Raw genomic sequence first — 21,685 nt, forward strand, 5'->3', positions numbered from 1 at the left:
GCTTTTGGGTGCAATTGTAAATGGGATTGACTCCTTAATTTCTCTTTCTTCAGTCTCATTGTTAGTGTATAGAAATGCCATTGATTTCTGGGCATTGATTTTGTATCCTGCCACGCTACCAAATTGCTGTATGAGTTCTAGCAATCTTGGGGTGGAGGCTTTTGGGTTTTCTATGTAGAATATCATGTCATCGGTGAAGGGGGAGAGTTTGACTTCTTCTTTGCCAATTTGAATGCCTTTAATGTCTTTTTGTTGTCTGATTGCTGAGGCGAGGACTTCCAGAACTATGTTGAATAGCAGTGGTGAGAGTGGACATCCCTGTCTCGTTCCTGATCTTAGGGGAAAGGCTCCCAGTGCTTCCCCATTGAGAATGATATTTGCTGTGGGCTTTTCGTAAATGGCTTTTAAGATGTCGAGGAAAGTTCCCTCTATTCCAACACTCTGAAGGGTTTTGATCAGGAATGGATGCTGTATTTTGTCAAATGCTTTCTCTGCATCTAATGAGAGTATCATATGGTTCTTGGTTTTTCTCTTGCTGATATGATGAATCACATTGATGGTTTTACGAGTGTTGAACCAGCCTTGTGTCCCAGGGATAAATCCTACTTGGTCATGGTGAATAATTTTCTTAATGTGTTGTTGGATCCTATTGGCTAGTATCTTGTTGAGAATTTTTGCATCCATGTTCATCAGGGATATTGGTCTGTAATTCTCCTTTTTGGTGGGGTCTTTGTCTGGTTTCGGAATTAAGGTGATGCTGGCCTCGTAGAACGAATTTGGAAGTACTCCATCTCTTTCTATCTTTCCAAACAGCTTTAGTAGAATAGGTATGATTTCTTCTTTAAACGTTTGATAGAATTCCCCTGGGAAGCCATCTGGCCCTGGACTCTTGTGTCTTGGGAGGTTTTTGATGACTGCTTCAATTTCCTCCCTGGTTATTGGCCTGTTCAGGTTTTCTACTTCTTCCTGCTCCAGTTTTGGTAGTTTGTGGCTTTCCAGGAATGCGTCCATTTCTTCTAGATTTCCTAATTTATTGGCGTACAGCTGTTCATAATATGTTTTTAAAATTGTTTGTATTTCCTTGGTGTTGGTAGTGATCTCTCCTTTCTCATTCATGATTTTATTAATTTGAGTCTTCTCTCTCTTCTTTTTAATAAGGTTGACGAATGGTTTATCTATCTTATTAATTCTTTCAAAGAACCAACTCCTGGTTCTGTTGATCTGTTCCACAGTTCTTTTGGTCTCGATATCATTGAGTTCTGCTCGAATTTTAATTAACTGTCTTCTTCTGCTGGGGGTGGGGTCTATTTCTTGCTTTTTCTCTAGTTCCTTTATGTGTAAGGTGAGCTTTTGAATTTGAGATCTTTCCAGTTTTTGAATGGATGCTTGTATTGCGATGTATTTCCCCCTCAGGACTGCTTTTGCTGCATCCCAAAGATTTTGAACGGTTGTATCTTCATTCTCATTAGTTTCCATGAATCTTTTTAATTCTTCCTTAATTTCCTGGTTGACCTTTTCATCTTTTAGCAGGATGGTCCTTAACCTCCACGTGTTTGTGGTCCTTCCATACTTCTTGTTGTGATTAAGTTCTAATTTCAAGGCATTATGGTCTGAGAATATACAGGGGACTATTCCGATCTTTTGGTATCGGTTCAGACCCGATTTGTGACCCAGTATGTGGTCTATTCTGGAGAAAGTTCCATGTGCACTTGAGAAGAATGTGTATTCAGTTGAGTTTGGATGTAAAGTTCTGTAGATATCTGTGAAATCCATCTGGTCCAGTGTATCATTTAAAGCTCTCGTTTCTTTGGATATGTTGTGCTTAGAAGACCTATCCAGGGTAGAAAGAGCTAGATTGAAGTCACCAAGTATAAGTGTATTATTATCAAGGTATTTCTTCAGTTTGGTTATTAATTGGTTTAAATATTTGGCAGCTCCCACATTCGGGGCATATATATTGAGGATTGTTAAGTCCTCTTGTTGGATAGATCCTTTGAGTATGAGATAGTGTCCCTCTTCATCTCTCACTATAGTCTTTGGGGTAAATTTTAATTTATCTGATATAAGGATGGCAACCCCTGCTTTCTTTTGAGGACCATTTGAATGGTAAATGGTTCTCCAACCTCTTATTTTCAGGTTGTAGGTGTCCTTCTGTCTAAAATGAGTCTCTTGTAGACAGCAAATAGATGGGTCCTGCTTTTTTATCCAGTCTGAAACCCTGCGCCTTTTGATGGGGTCATTAAGCCCGTTCACGTTCAGAGTTACTATTGATAAATATGAGTTTAGTGTCATCATATCTATTCAGTCCTTGTTTTTGTGGATTGTTCCACTGAACTTCTTCTTAAAGGGGAATTTTAAGAGTCCCCCTTAAAATTTCTTGCAGAGCTGGTTTGGAGGTTACATATTCTTTCAGTTGCTGCCTGTCTTGGAAGCTCTTTATCTCTCCTTCCATTTTGAATGAAAGCCTTGCTGGATAAAGTATTCTTGGTTGCATGTTCTTTTCATTTAGGACCTTGAATATATCCTGCCAGCCCTTTCTGGCCTGCCAGGTCTCTGTGGAGAGGTCTGCTGTTACCCTAATATTCCTCCCCATAAAAGTCAGGGACTTTTTTTCTCTTGCTGCTTTAAGGATCTTCTCCTTATCTTTGGAATTTGCAAGCTTCACTATTAAATGTCGAGGTGTTGAACGGTTTTTGTTGATTTTAGGGGGGGATCTCTCTATTTCCTGGATCTGAATGCCTGTTTCCCTTCCCAGATTCGGAAAGTTTTCAGCTAGGATTTGTTCAAATACATATTCTGGCCCTCTGTCCCTTTCGGCGCCCTCAGGAACCCCAATTAAACGTAGGTTTTTCTTCCTCAGGCTGTCATTTATTTCCCTTAATCTATCCTCATGGTCTTTTAATTGATTGTCTCTTTTTTCCTCAGTTTCCCTCTTTGCCATCAACTTGTCTTCTATGTCACTCACTCGTTCTTCCACCTCGTTAACCCTCGTCGTTAGGACTTCTACCTTGGATTGCATCTCATTTAATTGATTTTTAATTTCTGTCTGATTGGATCTAAATTCTGCAGTCATGAAGTCTCTTGAGTCCTTTATGGTTTTTTCTAGAGCCACCAGTAGTTGTAAAATAGTGCTTCTGAATTGGCTTTCTGACATTGAATTGTAATCCATATTTTGCAACTCTGTGGGAGAGAGGGCTGTTTCTGATTCTTTTTTTTGAGGTGAGGTTTTCCTTCTAGTCATTTTGCTCAGTGCAGAGTGGCCAAAAACAAGTTGTATTGGGAAAAGGAGAAAAAGAGAGAGAAGGAAAGAAAAGAGAAAAAGAAAAAACAGAAAGAAGAAAAAAAAGGGGAAAAAGAAGAAAAAGAAAGAAAAAGAAAGAAAGGAGATAAAAGAAAAAAAAGGGGGGGCGGGGTAAGCAATCAGAAATCAAGAAGAAAGAAAGAAAAAAAAAAGCACAAAACAAAACAAAAAAAAACACACACACAAAAAAAACAAAAACAAAAACAAAAAAAACCAAAAACAAAAACCACGGGGAGTATCTTCGGATTCTGTGTACTTTAAGTCCCTTGACTTCCCTTGGAACTGGTCCGTCTCGCTGGTCTTCTGGGGGAGGGGCCTGCTGTGCTGATTCTCAGGTGTTAGCACTTGGGGGAGCTGCTCTGCCCCTGCCTGGTGCAGGGCTCAGTGGGGGTTGTTCACCCCGTGAGGCCCCGGGAGGAAGCCACAGTGGCGGGGGCAGCTCTGGGAACCTGGAGTCAGCTCCCGCAGTAGCTCCGGGGCTCTCCGTCTGCAGGGCCTGGGGGCTCCCGGGCGGGGCCGCTGATCTGCTCAGCTCGGGGCAGGAGCGTCCTCGCTGTCCTGGGCCCTCCCGGCCTCTGCCTGTCCAGGGGTAGGCCGGATCCTGGGCTGTGTCCCGGCGCCCTGTGCTCCGGAGACTGCGCTGTTGGATTCGCGCTCCCGCCCCGCAGCCCCCTCCGCGGAGCCGCCGCCCGAGCCCCTCCGAGCTGTTCCGGGAGCCGCGCCGCCTCCTCCGCGGAGCTTCTTCCTCCGCCCGAGCCGCCGCCGCCGAGCTGCCCCCGGAGCCGCGCAGCCCCCTCCGCGGAGCTGCCGCCCGAGCCCCTCCGAGCTGTTCCCGGAGCCGCGCCGCCCCCTCCGCGGAGCCGCCGCCCGAGCCCCTCCGAGCTGCTCCGGGTCCCGCCGAGCGCTGCAGCCCTTAGGGAGCTCGGCGCACTCTCCCCGGGCGCAGGTGCCTGTTAGTGTCCCAGGGAGCCCGAGGGCATCCCCGCCTTTCTGGGGATCCTGCTCCAATTCCCGGGGAGCCCCTTTCCGCGGGGAAGGTTGGTGCAGCTCCTGCTCCTCCGGGACGGGGCTCTCCTGTCCTGGGGACACTCGCCCGGGCCTCAGCCCGGCTCCTCGCGGGGCCCGTCCCCCTTGGAGGCCTTTTGTTCCTTTACTTCTTTTTCCCCGTCTTCCTACCTTGATAGAAGCGCGAACTCTTCTCACTGTAGCGTTCCAGCTGGTCTCTCTTTAAATCTCAGGCCGAATTCGTAGATTTTCAGGATGATTGGATGGTTTTCTAGGTAATTTGTTGGGGACGGGTGACCTGGAAACCCTGCTCTGCCGCCATCTTGCCCCTCCCCAGTCGGCTTGTAGTTTTCATATCTTCCTTTAATTGTATTCTGTGGTGTTGGTTGTCATTCTCCTGTCTCTTTTGTGATTTTTTTTGAGTTCTTTCTCGTCCTTATACATCTGGCTAGAGGTTTCAATTTTGTTGACTTTTAAAAGAATCACCATCTGGTTTTGTTGATCTGATCTATTACCTTTTTAGTTTCTATATCATTATTTCTGCTCTAATCTTTATTTTTCCTTCTTCCTGTTGGATTGGGGTTTTGTTTGTTCTTCTTTTCCTAGCTCCTTTAAGTGTAAGGTTAGATTCTTTGAGACTTTTCTTGCTTCTTAAGGTAGGCCTGTATTGCTATAAACTTCCCTTAGACTGCTGTAGCTGCATCTGCAAGATTTTGGACCTCTATGTTTTCATTTTCGTTAGTCTCCATGTATTTTTTTATTTCCTCTTTGATTTCTTTGTTTATCCAGTCATTATTTAGTAGCATGTTAATTAATCTCCATGTATTTGTGTTCTTTCCAGATGCTTTTTTGTGTTTGACTTTTGGTTCACAGTATTGTGGTTCGAAAAGGTGCAGGTGTGACTTTGATCTTATATTTTAGAAGCCTGTTTTGTGGCCTAATATATAATCTCTTTTGGAGAATGTCTCATGTGCACTTGAAAAGAATGTGTATTCTGCTATTTACGATAGAATGTTCTGAATATTATCTGTTCAGTCCATCTGATCCAGTGTATCACTTAAAGCCACTGTTTCCTTGTTACTTTTCTATCTAGATGATCTGTACTCTACTGTAATTGTATTATTGTCATTTTTATGCATTATTAACTATTTTATATATTTGGGTGCTCCCTTGTTTGCATAAATATTTATAATTGTTATATCTTCTCGTTGGGGTGTCCCCCTTTATTCTTATGTAGTGTTCTTCTTTGTCTCTTCGTACAGTCTTTAATTTTAAAATCTAGTGTGCCTAAGTATTGCTATTTGCAGGGGTTTTTTTGACGTTCATTTGTTTGATTGTTTCTCCATCCCATCACTTTCATTCTGTAGGTGACTTTAGGCCTAAGATAAGTCTTTTGTAGGCAGCATAGAGATGGATCCTATATTTTTATTCATTCTGACGCTGTGTGTCTTATGATTGGAGTGTTTAGTCCATTTATATTCAAAATAATTATCGATAGATATTAATTTATTGGCATTTTATTACTTGTTTTTTGTATATTTCTGGAGCTTTTCTTTGACCCTTTCTTGTCTTCTCCTTTTTTGTATTTGTTGAGTTTATGTATATTTGGATTTCTTTCTCTTTATTCATTGCATACTTATTAGTGGTTTTGATTGGTATATTATTACCATTAGGTTTATTTATAATCTCTTTGGCATATAGCAGTCTATATTAAGTTGATGGACATTTAAGTTTGAATCCATTCTTTTCTCCTCCCCACATTTTTCATATGTTATTTTTTATCTTTTTTTGTGGGTTCCTTGACTGAATTTTTACAGAAATGTTCATTTTTACTGCTTTTATATTTCCTATCTTTATACTATCATTGTTGGTCTCCTCTTTCCCTCAGAGTCCCCTTTAATATTTCTTACAGTGCTGGTTTACTGATCTCAAACTCCTCTAGTTTTTGTCTGGGAAACTCTTTACCTTTCCTTCTATTCTGAATGATAGCCTTGTTGGATAGAATATCTTGGCTGCAAATTTTTCCCATTAAGCACTTTGACTGTATCCTGCCACTCCATTCTGGCTTGCAAAGTTTCTGTTGAAAAATCTCCTGTTAGCTTTATGGGTTTTCTTTTGTAACTTTTCTGGTCTTGTTGTGTTTAAGATTTTTTTCTTAATTATTGTATTTTGTTTCTGTTTTTTTAAAGATTTATTTACTTATTCATGAGAGACAGAGAGAGGCTGAGAGACAGGCAGAGACAGGAGAAGCAGGCTCCATGCAAGGAGCCTGATGTGGGACTCGATCCCAGGACTCTGGGATCACACCCTGAGCCAAAGGCAGATGCTCAACTGCCGAGCCACCCAGGCGTCCAAATCACTACATTTTATAAATTTAATTACAGTATGTCTTGGTATAGCCCTTTTCTGTTGATTTTGATGGGAATTCTCTGTGCTTCCTGGATCTGGATGTCTATTTCTTTTCCCAGATTAGGGGCTTTTTCAACTTTTATTTCTTCAAATAAATTTTCTGCCCCCATTTCTCTCCCTTCTTCTGGGACTCTTATCAGATGAATGTTACTATGTTTGACAGAGTCACTGAGTTCCCTGTCTATTCTCTGTTACATCATTCTTTCTCTCTTGTCTACATAATTGCTTTCCATTACTTAGTCTTTTATGTCATTAATTTGTTCCTCTGCTTCTTCCACCTGGTGTTCATTGCAGCAAGCATGTTTCTAATCTTGTCTATTATAGTCTTCATCTCTGATTATTTTATCTCAGTAGTAAGGGTCACACTCATGTCTTCCACTCTTTTCTCAAGCCTAGTGAGTATCCTTATGAATGAGCATTGCTTTAAATTCTTCATCAGGCATGTTACTTATATTACTTTTGTTTAGATCTCTGGCCATGGCCTTATGTTGTACTTTCATTTGGGATAAATTCCTCTGTTTTCTCATTTTGTCTAAGTCTGTGGCTGCTTATGTGTGTTAGAAAAGACAATTATGTCTCCTGTTCCTAAAAGTAATGGCCATATGAAGGAGATCATGTAGTGCCCAGGGCTTGGTCCTTCTGGGAGTATCTCTGGTGTGTGTTGCCTGCACTCTGCTGTTGTGTTTTGGCTCCTTTGTCCTTTGGGCCAGTCATCTGCAGAGGCTCTTCTTGCCTGCTCTGGGCAATGTTTGGTCTTTGGCCTGGATGTGGTGAGTTCCAACTAAGGATGCCCTCATCTGCTTATGAAATAAGACCTGTCACCACCTCCCTGAGGCCTGGCAAAACTCTCTGGTCCCCCTTGTGTTTTTTTTTATTGCACCATTTAGGCCATTTACATTCAGAATAATTACTGAAAGGTATGCACTTACTGCCGTTTTGTTAGTTATTTCACGGTTGATTTTGTAGTCCTCCATTCCTTTCTTCTCTTGCTCTCTTCTTTCATGGTTTAAGGACTCTTTTTATATGCTTGGATTCCTTTGCTTACTTTCTGCATGTTTATTACAGGTTTTTGAATTCTCATTATTGTTAGGTTTACATATAACATCTTAATGCATATAGCAGTCTATATTAAGTTGATGGTTGCTTAAGTTTGAACCCTTCTAAAAGCACTAAAGTTTTATTCCTCCCCACACCTTCTACGTATATGGTCTCATAACTTATGTATTTTTATTTTGTGAATTCCTTGACTGATGTTTATAGATGTACTTAATTTCATTGCTTTTGTGCTTCCTACTTTTTTTTACTCTAGTTTATGGCCTTTCCTTTCCAGAGAATTCCTTTTAACATTTCTAGTAAGACTGGTTTAGTGTTGATGAATTCCTTTAACTTTTGTTTGAGAAGCTTTTTGTTCTATTCTGAATGATAGCCTTGATGGAGAAAATATTCTTGGTTGCAGATTTTTTCCTTCAGCACTTAGAATATATCATGTCACTTTGTTCTGGCTTGCAAAGTTTCTGCTGAAAAATCAGTTGATGGTCTTATGGAATTTCTCTTGTATGTAACTGTTTTCTTGCGGCTTTTAAAATTCTCTTTTCTATCACTACCTTTTGCCATTTTAATTATATGTCTTTGATGTGGACCTCCTTGGGTTGCTTTCACTGGGGACTCTCTGTGCCTACTGGATCTGGATTTCTATTTCCTTCCCCAGATTCAGGACATTTTCAATTATTATTTCTTCAAATAAGTTTTCTGTCCCCTTTTTCTTCTCCTTCCAGGATCCCAATAATGCAATGTTATTGGGCTTGATGGTGTTGCTGAGTTCCTTTAATCTATTCTCATCTTTTTGCTGTTCAGCTTGATGGCTTTTTATTTCTCTTACAGGTCACTGATCCAGTCTTCTGCTTCCTGTAGTCTACTATTTATTCCCTCTAGTATATTTTTGAGCTATTGTGTTCTTCATCTCTGCTTAGTTCTTGTTTATATTTTTTGTCTCTTTGTTGAGGGTCTCACTGAGATACTCCATTCTTTTCTCAAGTCCAGTGAGTATCTTTATGACCATTACTTTAAATTCTCTATCAGGCATATTGTATCTGTTTTGTTAGCTCTTTTGCTGTGATTTTGTCCTGCTCTTTCATCTGGGGCATATTCCTCTGTCTCTTCATTTTATCTTACTGTTTCTATGTGTTAGGAAAGCCAGCTACTTCTCCTGCTCTTGCAAGTAATGACCTTCTAAAGAAGAGATTCTGTAGTACCCTCCAGTGCATTGGAACCAAGTGCTTCAAGGGCGTCTCCTGTGTGTGTTGTATGTGCCCTGTTGTTGCTGAGCAATATTTGCCCTCAGTCCAGTGATCTGCAGTAGTTCTTTTTGCCAGTTGTTGGCAAGTTTTGGTCCCTGGCCAGTTTGCAGCTGCCTTGGGCTTAAGGTGGGTCAGGCTAGGTGTTTGCAAAAGCTACAGTCTCACCCAACTGTAGGGTGCTTGCTCTCCCTGTGCTGTCCCCTGAGAAGCTTTTGGTGGAGCAGCCTGTAGCCAGATCAGATGTTTACCCCTAGCACACTGCTGGAGTCAGAGTCAGACTGGTATGTATGGTTCTCTCTATAGCAAGAGTCACTTTGGAGTGGTACTGGTTACGGTCTGGACTGCTTGCACAATGCCATGCTGTGACTCTGCTTTGGATGGACTACTGCTCAGGGCAGGTCTTCAGGAGAACATGAAGGCCAAGCATGCTGCTAGTGAGCTAGGTGGAGTGTTCCTGCAAGTATCCATCTCTCTAGGTTGGGGGTTAGGGAGAGAAATAGCTTCCCTCCAGCTCTTTCGTCTTTGGAGAAGTCCCGTAAAGATTCCTACCCCTCTAGCACGCATTCTGAGATTAAAAAATAAGTCTCCTTCGTGTATACCCCAGGTTTTCATTCTGGTTTCTATTCTCAGTTCTACTACATCTGCAGACTTAATATCCTAGATATAATTGTGTTTGGCCTGTAACTTTGAACCCATTTAAAAACACTTTGATTGGACTTTAGCCACTTACCTACAGCATATATGCGTCCTTTATTTTGTTTTTATTTTTAAAGATTTTATTTATTTGAGAGAATGCACACAAGTGGGGGAAGGGGCAAAGAGGAAGGAAGAGGAAGAGGGAAAGAATCCCAAGCAGACTCTGTGCTGAGCACAGAACCCAACATGGGGCTTGATCCCATGACCTGAGCCAAAAGCAAGAGTTTAGGTGCCCGGTGGACTGAGCCCCCTGACCCTCCTATCTTAAAGAAAACTTTAGGGCAGCCTAGGTGGCTCAGCGGTTTAGCATCGCCTTCAGCCCAGGGCCATGTCAGGCTCCCTGCGTGGAGCTTCTCTCTCTGCCTGTGTCTCTGCCTGTCTTTCTCTCTGTGTCTCTCATGAATATTTGACTCTTAATCTCAGGGTTATGAGTTTAAGCCCCACAGTGGGGCTATTTAAAAATATATATATATATTTCCCTAATGAAGCAAAATAGAAGACAGAAGTAAAATAGAAGTTGATTAGCCTGCTTTCAGTCTGTCATCTGATAAGGTATTCCATTTTTCTCAGGCAGTAAACTGTAAGCCTCAATTGCTTTGGTGCTCTAGCCTTCCTTACAGGCTTAAGGTTGCCACTTTAAAAATTTTTTTAAATTGTTTTATATTCTTCTCTTATTTGTATTCTTTAAATCTGAATTTATTTGAAGATTATCTGTTCTGAAGAAATGAATTATTTAGATCTCTTTTATTCATTGGGATTATTTCCAATTTAATAGTGGGATTTCATTTTACAATCTTTAATCCTTTTGAACAATAGTTACCTTTATTCATCTTTAACTGTGAGCTTATATTTTTCCTGTTCTTTTAAAAGTTTAGGGAACATACAGAATCAAGGATGTAAGAAATGGCACAGCTCCTACTACACAGTAATGTAATTTCTGATCCCTTTCTTCCTTTTCTCTACCTTTGAAGTAGTAACAAGATCTTGCCATCTGCTGGTGCCTGTAAAATGTCCTAAGTGTCTTTTGGAGTATGAGTGTCTTTTGGGAGGTTATCCTGGCTATCATATGACACTAGTGGTGTTGGCCTCTTCTTTCTTCTGTGTGCATGTTATTTCACTGATACTGGGATCTGCTACAGAGCTAAGATTTTGACCCTAAAGGATCACCCTGAGACCTCATATTGGTACATGGTCATTAACTCAGGAGGTCTGTGCCCTATTCTCCCATCTCTTGAGGTTTTTCTTTGTGATCTCCCTTCTGATCATTTCATCTTGTAAAGAACTTCGGCAATTTTAATAGGCTGCAATGTGGACATTTTTCCTTGATTTGTTAACACCTTCACTAGCTGAGAAGGTGCCTATATGTGTAATAGGTATAACTTGCAACCACTTGAAGCAAGAACCAAAGTATAGAATATTCCTGACAGGTCTCTGCATTTCTTTCCTTCATGTTTTTATCAGATACCCTGGAGAATTAATAGCTATTTCTAGCAACTTCTAAAAATGTTTGTTGGAAATTGTGCAGGAAAGTATTTTTGGCTACCTACAAATCTGGTTTTCCTGCCTTCTCCTCCTTTACATGCTGATAGCTTTTTAACCATTTATTAGCAACTGTAAACTCTTTTTAAATTTTGAAACAGGGATCCCTGGGTGGCGCAGCGGTTTGGCGCCGGCCTTTGGCCCAGGGCGCGATCCTGGAGACCCCGGATCGAATCCCACATCAGGTTCCCGGTGCATGGAGCCTGCCTTCTCCCTCTGCCTGTGTCTCTGCCTCTCTCTCTCTCTCTCTCTCTCTGTGACTATCATAAATAAATAAAAATTAAAAAAAATAAATAAATAAATTTTGAAACAGTATCTTAAGTCACCTTCCAGTGCCTTCCTAATGAGCACTGGTGGGTTTGAAAATAAAATATCAATATTTTATATTAGGGTAGTGGACTAAAATGGGGGGCCCAAAACTTTTATGTATTTTGTTTTCATCTTTTTAAAATAACACAGGTTGATGAGCCAGCCTTTTCCCGATTGCCTCCAACCACTAGAGCCAAGGATGTGATCTGTTCCACCAATGTTTCTCACTATGAACTCCAAGTGGAAATAGGTAATTATCCTGGATTGACCCTTCACTATTAGAAATGAAATTGCCAAAAAGATTATTTTGTAGGCAGGTCCTTTTTTGTTGTCACATATAGCATAAAACTAGATGCTAATTGTGTCAGACAGATCTATTAATTTTATGTCCTAAATAGTGGCCCAAATCTTTTTCAAGATTATTCTATAGAATTTTTACCTTTCTAAGGAAGTAGTTTTAGAAGAGTAAGACCCTAAGCAATCTAGATATTTATTTATCTTTATCGTGGCAGTCTTCCGATTTTATGTCTGTAATTTACACTAGGTATGAAAATCAAATCATGTAACTCTTTCGGTCTTTTAACCAGCTTGCTTTCTTTTAACTTAAAAACTTACCTAAAATCCCATTTGTAATAGAAACCTTTCTCAGTTAAGTTTGGGACAGGATGAATAATTGTTTCTAGTCACATACATGTGAAACATTTGTTCTGAATATTCAGAAATATCTATGAAACATTGCAAACAGATACTGTGTTAGATGCTAGGGATACAAAACTATGTAAAACACTTGAAGAATCCATACTCTCTCTGGGAAGATGAAAGGTAGTTTTATTTATGTACTAGAGGGCACTATAGTAGAAGTGTGTTATTATGGAAAACAGAAGAGGTGGAACAGGGGCACCTGGGTGGCTCGTGGTTGAGCATCTGTCTTTGGCTCAGGTCATGATCCTGGTGGGGGGGTATTGAGTCCCACATCAGGCTCCCCACAGGGAGCCCACTTTTCCCTCTGCCTATGTCTTCGCCTCTTGTGTCTCTCATGAATAAATAACATATTTAAAAACAAAAAAAGGATCAAACATCTAACCATCCATCTTGACTACTCTGAGATCTCAAGAAAGATCACAAAAACAAGCAGGATCCTGAAGAATGAGGAAAAGTTTGCTAAATACTCTACTCAGGGTTTTTGTTACAACAGAAAATAATCCTGACTAATTTAAGAGAGGAATTTTTTTTTAATAGTATTGTTAACCTACAGAATTATTGGCTAGAGAGAGAGACTTGAAAGAAACTAAGAAAAGCTACATCCTAGAACCAGAGTCAGGGCCATGGCATAGGAATAGCCTAGTTTAGTGTACTACCTGTTAGAATACTTACATCCCAGATATTGGAACCCATTGCAGTGAGTTCTGACTGCCTCTGCTTCTGTTGTCACTAACTCTGTCCTTCATTTTGGCAAAGCGTAGGTCATTGACCTTGCCATGCCAGTGTCAAGGAGGCCAAGAGAAAATAAGGATCTGACATTTTTAAATAGCACTGGAAAATGCCCCATCTTAGAAAGGACCTTCAGATGGTGTCAATTTAAAAAGAGGTTAAGACAAAAAAATTACTTCAGTTAGATGACTGAGGAAAGATGGTTAGAGGGGAACTATCCATAGATGCTCTTTGCCTATAAGTGGGAACACTGCCTATAAGCAGTGGTAGAAGACAAATCTGGAAAGGGAGGTTTGGAACACATTGTGAAAGATTTCCTGTGGTGTTATATAGAAGTTCAGACACTGGCATCCCTCACAACTTACCCACTTCATTTCTCAAAGCATTTTTTTTTTAAGATTTCATTTATTTATTCATGAGGGACACAGAGACATAGAGAGAGGCAGAGACACAGGCAGAGGGAGAAGCAGGCTCCATGCAGGGAGCCCAACGTGGGACTCGATCCCGGATCTCCAGGATCATGCCCTGGGCTGAAGGCGGCGCTAAATCGCTGAGCCACCGGGGCTGCCCTCTCAAAGCATTTATAGCACAAGTTTGGAATTTATCCTCTAGGTGTTTGAGATACATTATGGAATGGTGATAACTGCAATAATACCATCTAACAGGCACTGTGCTGAACATTTCATATGTTCTTTTTCAGTGTTAGCTTTTTATCACTCTCATTTGTCTGATGAGGCTCTGAGAATTTAACAGTCTTACAGCTAGTGATTTGAAAGCAGACCTTTCAGACTGGGCAGTCTAAGCTTTTAGGTGCTGGACTGAAATGTACTTTCTATTAAATGCTGAATTTAGGAGGAAAACTGACAGCAGTTCCAGGCAGCAGTCTGGAAGATGTAGATCAGTGATTTACAATGAAGTATCATCCAATTTAAAACTTGCAGCGCCTGTATCCCATCACACACCTACTGAATCAAAATTTCTGGGGAATGGGACCTAGGTATAGGTGTTTGAAGTATTATTTTCCTAGTAATTTTGGAGCATGCCTTAGTTGAGAATACAGGGCATGATGAGGAAGTCACTGCATATGACCAGCAAAGGGGGACAGGACTTGAACTGTTCAAGGCAGTCGTGCTGACACTGGAGTGGAAGGGATGAATTTGTGATTAACTTCATTTCAAAGATAAGTGGCACAATTTGGTGAATGTGGGGAGAGGGAGGGACTAACATTTATTAGGTGCCTATTGATAGGTGCCACTCTAGGTGTTTTAAATTTTAAAAACTGGGGACGCCTGGCATCTGCCTTTGGCTCAAGTCATGATCTCAGGGTCTTGGGATGGAACTGAGCCCCATAGTGGGCTCCCTGCTCAGCAGGGAGTCTGCTTCCCTCCGTTTGTCCCCTCCTCTGCTCATACCTTCTCTGTCAAATAAAATCTAAAAAACAAATAATTAGTTCATTAATTTAAAAAACTGATGACACCAAATGCTGGTGAGTATGTTGTAGCTCTTACACATTGCATGTGGGAATAAAAATGGTTCAGCCACTTTCAAAACCAGTTTGGCAATTTCTTAGAAAGTTAAATATACATGACCTAGCCCTCTCACTTGTAAGTATTTGCCAAAGAGGAATGAAAACATATGTCTACTTAAAGAATGTTTTGACAGTTTTATTTATACTCACCAAAAATTGAAAACAATCGGTATATCTATCAACTTGCAAATGGATAAACTGTGGTATATTCATACAACAGATTGTTACTCAGCAATAAAAAGAAACTACTGAAACACAACAACCGTGGAACAGTCTTAAAAGCACTATGCTAAGTGAAAGAAGCCAAACACAAAAGACTACATTCTTTATGATGCCACTTATGAGACAAACAGAAATCACATTAGTGGTTTAGGGATTGCTGAATAGTATTTCATTGTATGAATTTCATAATTTATTCAGGTCACAATTTGAGCCATTATAATAGATACATAATGATATATCAATGTGGTTTTAATTTGCATTTCATTAACTTGAGGATTTTTTCATGTGCTTATTGGATATTCCTGTATCTTTTGTGGATTGTCTTGCTTAGTTTTAGATTTAGTATAGGGTTGGATAGAATTGTAAGAATTCTATAGAGTTGAAGAATTTTTTTACATATACTGAATGTAAATGACAAGATATAAGTATCATTAATGCTTTCAGTAGCTTATCTTTTCATTTTCTTAAAAATGTTTTCTTAAAGAGGAGAAGGTTTAAATTTTGATGATATCCAAATTATCAGTTTTCTTCTTCTTTGGTTGCTAACGTGAGTTTTACATCTCATTATAGGAAGAGGATTTGACAACTTGACAACTGTCCATCTTGCCCGTCATACTCCCACAGGAACACTGGTGACTATAAAAATTACAAATCTAGAAAACTGCACTGATGAACGCCTGAAAGCTTTACAGGTAGCAATATGAAAAAAAAGTAAGGTATTTAATGTCTATTTGACAAGATTACGTTTCTAAGAATTTTCTTCCCAAATTACAGTTCTTTCTATTGGAGAAAATTAGATTTCTTTCTTCTAATAATACTTGGAAGCCAGATCCATGAAAAAACAAATATATTCAAACTTTGGGATACTATTAATTCCCTCAAATGAATATTGTATTCAAAATGCTGGTCTGGAGATTTACAATACTCCTAGTCCAATCACAAATAGTCATATAGGGAAATCGAAAAAACAAAAGTCAACAGTTTCCTTTCTATCCAACTAAGTAAAATCAACTTCTAAATTGATAAATTTTGATAGAATTGCATTTCAGGAATATTATAATACCATTTTCATTGTCACTAATCATTTTTGATATAAAGAAAACATTTTGTTTTGATGTCCCAATTTTTGAAGTATTTACGTGTACACGTATATTACACAGAAAAAAAGATTGAAAGAAATTATAGTGAAATGTTAACAATGGTTGTCTCTGATTTAGTGTTAGAAGTGATTATCTTCATATTTTTATGTACTTTTAAATGTTTCTGTATTAAGAACATAGTAATCAGAGTATGACCTCAGGAGTCAGACTAAGTTCACATCTCACTTCCACTCCTTTTATTATGTGCTTTCGACCAAGCTTTCTGACTTATTTTAAGTTTCTTATTTTCTGTTTCTCTCCTGTAAAATAGGGATGACCATATGACATACTTCATGTCATGGTAGTGACATTTAAAGAGATGGCAGCACCAGTAACTTAGTACTAAAAAGCTCTGCTGAGTGTTAGCTGCCACCTCTGTTGTTATTTTCATCATAAGGGGGGGGGAAAGTTGTTTTTAAATGTCTTGTCTCTTGTGTGTTTATCCTAGAAAGCAGTGATTCTATCTCACTTTTTCCGGCATCCCAATATTACAACTTACTGGACTGTTTTTACTGTTGGCAGCTGGCTTTGGGTTATTTCTCCATTTATGGCTTATGGTAAGAAAACTCACCTTAGATAAAGTAACTTGTAGTTTAGCCTGGAAGTTATAAGGATCTTAGATTTATGATTCTCTACTTTTAATTTATAAATCTGGTGGCCAAGTCTAGATTTCATGATAAATTTATGTATCTGGTTCATGTTGACTTTTAGCCTTTGGAAAGAATGGGTCTGATCAATAATAGTGAAACCACTATTGCCTCCCTAAGAAGTCCATGCCTTTGAACAAACGGTCTCTTTCCTTCAGTTTCCTGCCTATCATTGCAGAACCAGTATAAGTCTTCAAGCAGTATGTTTTCTCACCTAATCACATCATCTCTGTCCTGATTTTTCTCATTGTAAACTTATTTTACTGTATTATAATATCTGTATGTGTACCTGTCTCATTTCACCGGACTTGAGCTTCTTGAAGCCAGGATCTTCTATTTTTCATTTTGGTGCTCATACTGTATTGAATAAATAAATGAATTCTATAGCTTTGATTTTTAGGACTTTTGAGAATTGCCTCTGGATCGAAAAATAAATATATCCACACAGTATTTTCTCAGTAATACTGAAAATTGTTTATTTTCCTTTCTAATCTCTAGAGTATCATTAGAAAGGTCTTTTTGGAGATTCTTGAAGGAAAATTACCTTTGCATAGGAAAGTGGTTAGACTCTAAAATGTAACAGAGGTGTGTGTATGTGTGAATTTATGGTTGAAAGAACATTTAAAACATAAGCTAGAAGCAAAATCACTTTCAGTGTTCAATGAAAGATTTCAGGTGTTTCTTTCAGGTTCGGCAAGTCAACTTTTGAAGACTTACTTTCCTGAAGGGATGAGTGAAACTTTAATAAGAAACATTCTCTTTGGAGCAGTAAGAGGGTTGAGCTATCTGCATCAAAATGGCTGTATTCACAGGTATTTACTTATTTGTATTTTATGGAATGAGAGGATTTTAGTGGAAGAAACCATTTAAGGAGCTGTTAGGAAAGAACAGTTGAGTGTGAGTGTTAGAAAGTTTGTAAATGAAAATTGAAGGAGAAATGGGCCAGTAGGTACAGTAATTGCTTACAATTTTATGTTCATTCACCAAAAATGTTCAGACCACATCCTCTTTGCCAAATGCTGTGCCCGATGTTGTGGTGGAGCACCTGCCCTCAGGAAATCTGGGGTATAAGCTATAGATAGCGATCATGGTTGTCTCTTTTGTTTTTCTTAAGCAAATAAAGAGCTTCTGCTTTTCAGCTCTATGTCATATTTACATCATATACCAATTGGAACTAAACCTTTCTTTGATTTCTAAATATTTTATAGCACCTTGAGACTTTCATATTAAATATCAGTTCTCTTATTTTTAAACTGTAGATGCAGAAATAATTGGTGGAATGTTAAAAACAATGTTCTGTGATACACTGGGACTTTTTAAATTATTTTTAAATTATTTTTAAATAAGCTTATTTCTTTTACTGTTTATTTCAATATTTTTACATCTTTCTCACTGTACATTTTTAGAAACATTCTGGTTAACTGAGGAGTTCTAGCGGACTGTATTCTAATTAATCAAAGCTTATACAGAGTTAATCAGATTGTTGGCCATCCTACTCTATTAGTTTCTAAATTCAGTATTTTGGATGAAGAACAAGGCTCTTCTATAATTTATCTAACAAAGGAAATATTTATATGACATCTCTGTAAATGTTAATACCATGAGAGGCTGCCTATTGGATAATACTGCATTTAACTTTAAATTCCAACTTTATGTTTCAAATATTTTTTTTAGACTTTTCTTTGGGTATTTTGCAACAGTATCCTAAAACAGTGAAATTAATTTGATTCCATTCCTAGTGTGAAAAAAAATATTATCCCTTCCAAATATGTAGCTGTTTCCCTTGTTCTAATGCTATGCTAAATAGTTGAAGGATTCCCTAATTCCCTGAACATTTCATATGTGTATGTATACATATATATGTATATGTGTTTGTATAAGCATACTTACATATAAGTGTGCTATTTTATAAAGAGTATTTGATTTCCAAGAGAATACATGGATTTGTTCTGACCAGATTTTTATCTTCATTGGCCAATTTCCTAGTATTTAGCATTGTTTCTTTTTGTTCTAGGAGTATTAAAGCCAGCCATATCCTCATTTCTGGTGATGGCCTAGTGACCCTCTCTGGCCTGTCCCACCTGCATAGTTTGGTTAAGCACGGACAGAGACATAGGGCTGTGTATGATTTCCCACAGTTCAGCACATCAGTGCAGCCGTGGCTGAGCCCAGAACTACTGAGACAGGTCAGGTGTGGCCTTCGTATTGGGTTGTCTGTGCATCTTGAGTGTCTTCTGAGCTTCACTAAAGGACAATTGCACCCTTAGATTTGGATTGGTGAATGGCCTACTACAAGACTTTTTTCCTCTTTCTTGTAAAAATTATTAGGTATATCTTGATTTCTCACTTATGAGTTTTTTCCACTGTTCAACATCCTTTCTCGAAAAAGCACATGTATATAACTTTTTATTGTTATTTTCACTAAAGAAATTCAAATTAATTGTTCTACAGGATTTACATGGATATAATGTAAAGTCAGATATTTACAGTGTTGGGATTACAGCGTGTGAATTGGCCAGTGGGCAGGTACCTTTCCAGGACATGCACAGGACTCAGGTAAATCCTAGTAAAATCCCCAAACTACTTTTATTTCATAAGATCCCTTATATTCTAGATAATTTCCTTTAGACATCTTTTTCTTAGAATCTTTGTTTTTAATGCTTTCTCTGAAATGGGTTGAAGGAAATTTTTCTTTCTTTTAGATGTTGTTGCAGAAACTGAAAGGTCCTCCTTATAGCCCGTTGGATGTTAGTATCTTCCCTCAGTCAGAATCCAGAATGAAGAATTCCCGATCAGGTGTAGACTCTGGGATTGGAGAAAGTGTACTTGTCTCCAGTGGAACTCGCACAGGAAATAGTGAGAGGTTGCAAACTCCATCCTCAAAAACTTTCTCTCCTGCCTTCTTTAGCTTGGTACAGCTCTGTTTGCAACAAGATCCTGAGAAAAGGTAATATTGGCCACTTGTAAATAGCATCAAACTTAAGTGTTTTATATCTTGTAGACGCTTTGTAATACACCTTTCCCACCAAATTCAAGTCTCTTTTATCAGTCTTTTGATGAAAAAATTATAATTAATCCAGAAAATATCAATGCTAAAAACAAGGAGAGGCAATGAGCAAATGAGAAGAACTGGATCCAAAGTCAGAAGACTGGGTCTCCAGTCTCAGCTATATCATTTCCCAACCAAGTCATCTTGTAAAAATCACTTCATTTTTCTGAGCATTAATTACTGCATTTATATTTATACATTCAGAAACTTTCAAGCAGTCCAAAAATGTTAGTTGCTGCTATAATAATATAATTCCCATAACTACATATTAGTGTTAGTATTTCAGAAATAAGGTATGCCTAGGATACTTTCTTATAATTAGTAAGTGCCCAATAAATGTTATTTTTCAAATTAATTCTTCCCATTAGTCAGGGTTGTAGGTAGGAATTTGGCTTCATGACATTTCTTTTTCCTTTTAATTTTTTAGTATTAAGTTTTATAACTTTAAAGCTAATTTCTAATACATTTTTACACATAAAAATACACATTCTAATATAAAATTCTATTTTTTTTATAACTTCTTAAAAAATTTAGACCATCTGCCAGCAGTTTATTGTCCCATGTTTTCTTCAAACAGGTAAGCTGATCTACCTTGTGTTGTCTAGATGTTTTTAAATACCATTAAAAATTCATTTCTTTTTGTTGGCTTAATGAGACAGTTTGGTAACCAAAATTCTTAATAATGACTTCCTTATAAAGTAAAGTTAGAAAGTCTGTAATTTACAAAAAAAATTTTGTTTTTAAAATATTTCCATTCTGCAAAACAAGATGAATATCATTAAATGTTACTATACCCTCAATTTATATTTTGATTAGAGACATTTTAGTTTACTGGCTAGAGATGATCAAGGGGCAAAGTAATTCTGATAAAACTTAGATTATTTGCTTATTTTTTCTTCCTGTTTTCAGATGATCAAAGGCATTTTTAGTGAAAATACCAAAAAACAATCTTAAACGCTTTTAACATTTAAAAAAGTCATTTATACATAGCTAATGTATTATGTACCAACAGCCTTACTTTGAGTTTCTTTAACAGATGAAAGAAGAAAGCCAGGATTCAATACTTTCACTGTTGCCTCCTAAGCCATCAATAGCACTGTCTCCAGTGTCACCTTGGACTGAGCCGGAATGTGATTTTCCTGATGAAAAAGACTCAAACTGGGAATTCTAGGGCTGTCAAATCCTTTATGTCCTAGATACTTGACACTTTCTCCCTGCTGCTTTTCTTCTATGTTGCTAGGTACAAATACTAGAATTATACTTGAAAAACAGTTGGTGCACTGGAGATTCTATTGTTTAAAACCACTCTGTTCAAAGGAGCATGAATTTATAGCCTATTTTGTTAACTCAGTTCTAGTATCACTCCAGGAAACTTTAGAATTATGAATCTAGCTCTATTTAGTGTCACCTGTTCTCATTTTTTTCCCCAAGCTGTGACTAACTCCTCTTCTTGATCTTTCAATATAATTTTTGAGTCAGTTAATTTTTTCAGCATTTTGTTACCCTCGGGGGAATAAGCCCTCAGAGGATAGTGCTTCCAAGGACATTTTTTTTACTTCCAGATTCTCTAGCCTTTTTGATCAGCTGTTGTTAGACCAACAGGCTAGTTTATCCTGGCATCAAAACTCTTTTCTGTTAGAAGGGAAAATGTTTATACTTTCCCGTTTTATTCTGTTAATACTTCTGGTAATATGAAACTGAGCCTCACATTAAATGATTCACTTGAAATATAGTTATAATTTTTTTCAAGAGGCTAAACTGACACTTTTCTACTATAAATTATCCTAAATTCGTGCATCCCGTGGGAGCTCAATAAAGATTTATTGAATGGAGTTTATGCTTTTAATTTCTTTTGCCAAAGAAAGCCCCTTTTCAGATTTATTTACAAGGGACACCCTGGTATTTATTCAATGAGGCAGAAGAGGTTCTAAATGACATAGAGATCTTAATGATTTTACCTTATTAGCAAAAAAGAGATATAACTCAAAGGATATATAAACTAGTAAATTGGGGCCTATCTCACTCAGTTAATAGATTGTCTTAATCTTATTTAAGATGATTATCTTAAGAGTAAATAATTGAAACTAATAAGACAAATAATGTCAAAATGAAT

At 38.2% G+C, this 21,685-nt stretch overlaps 1 protein-coding gene across 3 annotated transcripts in view; it reads left to right on the forward strand.

Annotated features, from left to right (window-relative positions):
- STRADB (STE20 related adaptor beta) overlaps positions 1-21,404 on the forward strand; it is a 45,600-nt gene extending 24,196 nt beyond the window's left edge. For all 3 annotated transcript variants that reach the window (XM_041737131.1, XM_041737132.1, XM_041737133.1), the window contains exons 4-12: positions 11,707-11,806; positions 15,308-15,429; positions 16,325-16,433; positions 17,212-17,335; positions 18,538-18,709; positions 18,975-19,079; positions 19,226-19,470; positions 20,107-20,149; positions 20,609-21,404. In XM_041737131.1, coding sequence (XP_041593065.1) covers positions 11,707-11,806; positions 15,308-15,429; positions 16,325-16,433; positions 17,212-17,335; positions 18,538-18,709; positions 18,975-19,079; positions 19,226-19,470; positions 20,107-20,149; positions 20,609-20,743 — 1,155 coding nt within the window. In that variant the 3' untranslated portion in view covers positions 20,744-21,404. The remainder of the gene's footprint in view (positions 1-11,706; positions 11,807-15,307; positions 15,430-16,324; positions 16,434-17,211; positions 17,336-18,537; positions 18,710-18,974; positions 19,080-19,225; positions 19,471-20,106; positions 20,150-20,608) is intronic.
- The last annotated feature ends 281 nt before the right edge of the window (positions 21,405-21,685 follow it).

This window comes from Vulpes lagopus, chromosome 22 (genome assembly GCF_018345385.1).
Source record: "Vulpes lagopus strain Blue_001 chromosome 22, ASM1834538v1, whole genome shotgun sequence".
NCBI classification, from domain to species: domain Eukaryota; kingdom Metazoa; phylum Chordata; class Mammalia; order Carnivora; family Canidae; genus Vulpes; species Vulpes lagopus.